This window comes from Agrilus planipennis, unplaced genomic scaffold, assembly GCF_000699045.2.
Source record: "Agrilus planipennis isolate EAB-ADULT unplaced genomic scaffold, Apla_2.0 scaffold19, whole genome shotgun sequence".
NCBI lineage: Eukaryota > Metazoa > Arthropoda > Insecta > Coleoptera > Buprestidae > Agrilus > Agrilus planipennis.
Window position 1 is genome coordinate 285276 of NW_020438954.1, and position 4598 is coordinate 289873.

The 4598-nt window shown below is 34.9% G+C and overlaps 2 protein-coding genes across 3 annotated transcripts in view; both read left to right on the forward strand.

Annotated features, from left to right (window-relative positions):
* The window catches only part of LOC108742955, a 16875-nt gene that overhangs the window by 6515 nt on the left and 5762 nt on the right, over positions 1–4598 (forward strand). The gene's annotated exons all lie outside the window — the stretch shown is intronic.
* Positions 114–3696, forward strand: LOC108743419 (protein starmaker). Of its 2 annotated transcripts, none has more exons than XM_025974953.1 (5): positions 114–704; positions 1340–2352; positions 2422–2739; positions 2807–2929; positions 2995–3696. In XM_025974953.1, the coding sequence occupies exons 1-5, from the start codon at positions 238–240 to the stop codon at positions 3615–3617; spliced, it is 2544 nt and encodes an 847-aa protein (XP_025830738.1). In that variant the 5' UTR covers positions 114–237; the 3' UTR covers positions 3618–3696. The 2 variants fall into 2 exon arrangements, with proteins under 2 accessions (XP_025830738.1, XP_025830739.1); XM_025974954.1 differs by having other exon boundaries at positions 2810–2929.

The following is a 4598-nucleotide window of genomic DNA, read 5'->3' on the forward strand; positions in this document are numbered from 1 at the left end:
ACTGTCTAATTCTTTCTTTCCATTTTCTAAAATTTTGCGCTTTTCTTCCTCTTCTTTTTTTATATTAAGTTATAGTTTCATACTATTCCTTATTCATGACAATGATTTTAATCTTTAAAACTTAACATAACTTTTAGGGCAATCAATATCACCCATCGTTTTCCTCAATATACGGTTTATTTCGAAGATATTGGCTTTGGCCCTAAGGGTACTGAACATTTAGGGGCTTGTTCTCAAATGGCTGTGTTCGTGAAAAGTTCGTTGGTGTATGACTGGCCCTTTAATCGAGCATTATCTCGTTTTGACAAGTCATTTACATTGATTGATCAATCAATTGGAAGCACGGACAAAAATTCCCGAGTGAAATACACTTGTTATGAATCTTATGGTATTTGTACATATCAAAGTTATAGTGCTCCAATGTACGATTATGAAATTTTGCCAAAAATCTGTGATTACTCTGAAGGCAGCATTAGTCATTATGAAGACACATACTATAAATTTATCGAAAGTATCGAGTATCCTTACATCGCAGAAACAACTTCATCTGATGAGGTTTTAATGAATGAGATACTGTATAGTGTTCATCTTCTTGGAAGAGTAAATGGAAGATATTACAATAATGATAGGGAAAGGTCAGAGATTCCATTACTAGACATTGTCTGCAATCAGCAAAGATTTGTTACATCCATACCTGAAGTTAGGTGAGATTATTAATTTATTAAACAAAGTACATTGCCAGATAAGTTCTTGGCTAATAATTTATCGAAATTACCAGACGTGTAACACGATTTCGATATCTCATCAGCACGCCACAGGCAGATTCAGTAGACGATAACATAACTAAACTATGATGAATTTGGCTCAAACTAAAATGAATTTCACATCAATACTTGTTCTAACTAATCTTTACTCACCGTGTCAACCCTTATTACGAAATTGTTTTTAAGTAAAAAACGAATGTTGGAATTTATTTTATTGATTTTTCCTATTCTCAGTAATAATCTATTAAAAATATAAAACTCGGTAATTTTAGCAAAATCGTCATAGTTAAAAAGTTTAGACAGTGGTCTACAACTTGTTAACATTTTCTTTAGAAAAGTACTACCATGCTAAATGAATAGTAGCTAGGCTTTTACAGTCGATTGTGAAACCATTCTTTTTTTTTATTTTCGAATGTTATAATTTTCTGATTACAGGTGCTACGCCGTGTGTAATTGAATATACTTATAGATTACAGTTTTCATTATATGCAGTGTCATTTGTCAACTTTGTCAATCATCAAAATTTTAGTGTTTTTATCAAATCTCGACTTTTTTACATGTTCGTATTTTTTCAGTGCAGTACTCCAGAAAGCTGGCTATAAACTAGAATCATGTGTTGACTCTTTTACAAACGAAACGATACAATGTGTAATATATGAACCGGAAATGGAAGCGAACAGCTCTTCGTCGTATGCAGAAGAGTCTGATTATATTGGTGAGAGCGAATGGGAAAGTGTCGGAGAAAGCGAGAGAGGCTGGAATAGAGTTGACGATGGAGAGCAACAATTTATCGCAGACGCACAAATTAACGCAGAAAACGTAGTAGAAGAAATTATTAATAAAATAGATGATGTTAACAGTATACCGTCACAATCTTCAAGTGAATGGAACACTGAAGAAACCTGCACAAGTAAAGACACAACTAAAGAGTCGAGCCGTTGCAACTCAGATTTTTTAGATTTACAAACAAACGTTATAGAAATTGAGCAAGTAGTAGAAACTGGATGCAAGCATCCAAAAATCGAGATTCCATCAATTATTCGTAAAAAATACGAAAGTTCTCCTCTGTTAAAGACTAAATTGGAAGGACACTTAAAAATAGATATTACAAAAGAAAATAGCACCACTCTCAAAAATGGTTTGGTAAAAGATATAACAGTTCCTAAAAGAAATAAGGACGAGCCTAGAAATACAAGCGAAGATCCTTCTGCCACTGTAAAAAAAGGAAAAATTAAAGAGTGTGTCGATTTTAGTGGGGGGAGGAGGAGTCCATCACCAGATATCGAAGATGTAATAGTTCCCAGTGGCTCTAATGTTAAGCGTAGGAAGAAGCAGAAAAGAAATGCTGGAGAATGCCAATTAAATCGTAGAGAAGAGGATGACGAAATATTGAATGAACGGGTGAATGTTGATATTGTGAACGCCGAAGTCAATTTAATCAACGAACTGTTGGATCAGATGCCTCAGGCGGTTGTTGAAAATGGCGATTTGGTCAACAACAATAGGGATTTTGAAGGGAACAATTATCCTAATGCAGCCCGTGACGTCGAAGAAATACAAAACGAAGATAATGAAAATCAAAATAGAGGTACCTTGACGTTGTTTTTTTAATTTCACAAAATATAAGCATGCATTTATTATTAAATAATTTTTGTAGTGGAACATGTCGAAGAAAATGAAGTGCAACAAGACTTTGAAAACAGAAATGAAAATAACGATCGACAGCCATTGAGGCTTAGAAACGAGGTCCAAGCTGTTCAGGATGCCGGGCGAGATGTTGGTGAAGGTGCAGAGGAGCTTCCAGAGGTGGAACAAGCTAGTAGGGAGGCATTATTTGATCCTAATTCACAACTTGACTTACTCGACGGGTTTATTAACCCACAAAGCAACAGAGAAGCCAATAATGTTCATCCATCTCAAAATGGAGTAGTAGTTATTGGAATTAATCCTATTGATGAAGATAGCGGAGTGGCAGGTATTAATATTATATTATAATTTTCAAATCAGTTTTGCAGTGTAATAATGTCTTTTAATTGTTTCAGTAGTTTTGCCCACCCACGCAAATCCATTTCCAAATTGGTTACTTCATCTTTTAGAAAGCGAAGAACTAGGCAGCATCAATCTTCACGACGAGCCCCATTTTTACTGTCAAGGCGATGGCATAGGTTCGTAACAATTGATAAGAAGTAATTATCTGAAAAACCTTATTAGCCTATTTTGGAATTTTTAGGTGTACATCCGTCAATAATAGAAGTTGATTTGGAAGAAGATTCAGATACAGATTCCGACGAATCATCCCACAGCAATGCTGATGAAAATTTAACGTTGCAGACTAATTCTAACTCGCAATCGGACATGACAAGCTTCTTATTAGAAAGCGATTCTCGACAGGGTACACCAACGGATTTGCACACGTTACCTAACCAAAATTCTTCGAGTAGCAACGCCAAAAAGGATCAAAAACCCGATCAGTTAGTTCAAAATGGAATTCGAACTGTATCAAGCAGTCCGAGCGATGCAGGGTCATCCATGTCATCTCTAGATTCGAAAAGCAACAAAAGATTGAAAAAGAAAGTAACAGTTTCCGATTCTTCGGGGTTTCAAGATAATAAGGAAGATTTCGATATGGAAGAGATAGAAGAGGAGAACTTTGCAGTTTCTCTATCACTTTTGAGTAATCTGATATTGGCTAGTACTGAAGAAGTGTACGAAACGTTGAGAAATTCTTCGTCATCACTGACCACTTCAAATGGGGTAGATGATGTATCACAGGGAATTAATATTGCTGGTAGTTCTCAAAATGAAGGTGACGATAAAGATGCACATGAAAAAGAGTCTTCAGATCCAACTTGAGTTTATTTTATTTGCTGATAAAATTTTTCGAAGAAGACTGACAATTTCGATAAGATTGTTGATTTCTTTATTTTTATTATTATTTCGTCGTTTGTCGCGTATAACCTCCCAAACATATATTCCTATTACGATGAAACTTTGCTGAGTTGCTGTCCACAGCTCAAAAAGTATTTCTGATTTAAGAAAAAGTGGACTTTTACTCGTATCTCTAATTTCGATACTTTTGGACCCCCTCCTCCTTGTTGTCTATCGTAGCTTTTCGCCAACCCCTCCTCCTAAAGATACGTTGCTTCTTTTCATTTTAGCTTTCCCAATACAAAAAAAAAAGTTAGTTTCACTTTTAGTTGATGTCATTAACAGGAACAAACTGTGAGATTAACTACTCATTTAAATCTTTAATCACAGGAAATTGTCGATTATCAGGGTCGTCATAAATTGGCTAAAAAATCAATTGCACTTGTCAAAATAGAACAACACAACATGAGCCACATAACATTTGTCAAACACACAGCTAGTAGTTAAACGTAAATAAAGTAACGTTGAAGATCTTTAAAGTAGCCTTCTGTCAGACCTCATTCACCCCTCAGACAGCTACGTGGTTTATGGAAGACCCCCAACCAGTAATTAGTTAAAAAGGTGAACTTGACAACAAAATATCATTCGACGTGTTAATGGCTCAACTGACTGAATAATCATGATGGGCTTGCCAATGATTGTGTGCATTACCATATTCGTTATAATTATTCACTTTTACTTACTGTTGCTTGAGCATTATGGAAAGCATTCACGTTTGCATTATACTCCTATTAAAGTCCCATAGAACGCTTTATTGTTAAAAATAATTTTTATTAGAATAATTTCATTCATAGTGTTAAAGGTTAGAGAAAAAAATAACTAAAAATACAGACACTAAGAAAAAGTGTAGACCAGCCACGTAATCAATTAAAATAATGGAAAGTATTCCGAGATTGCTAATTATTT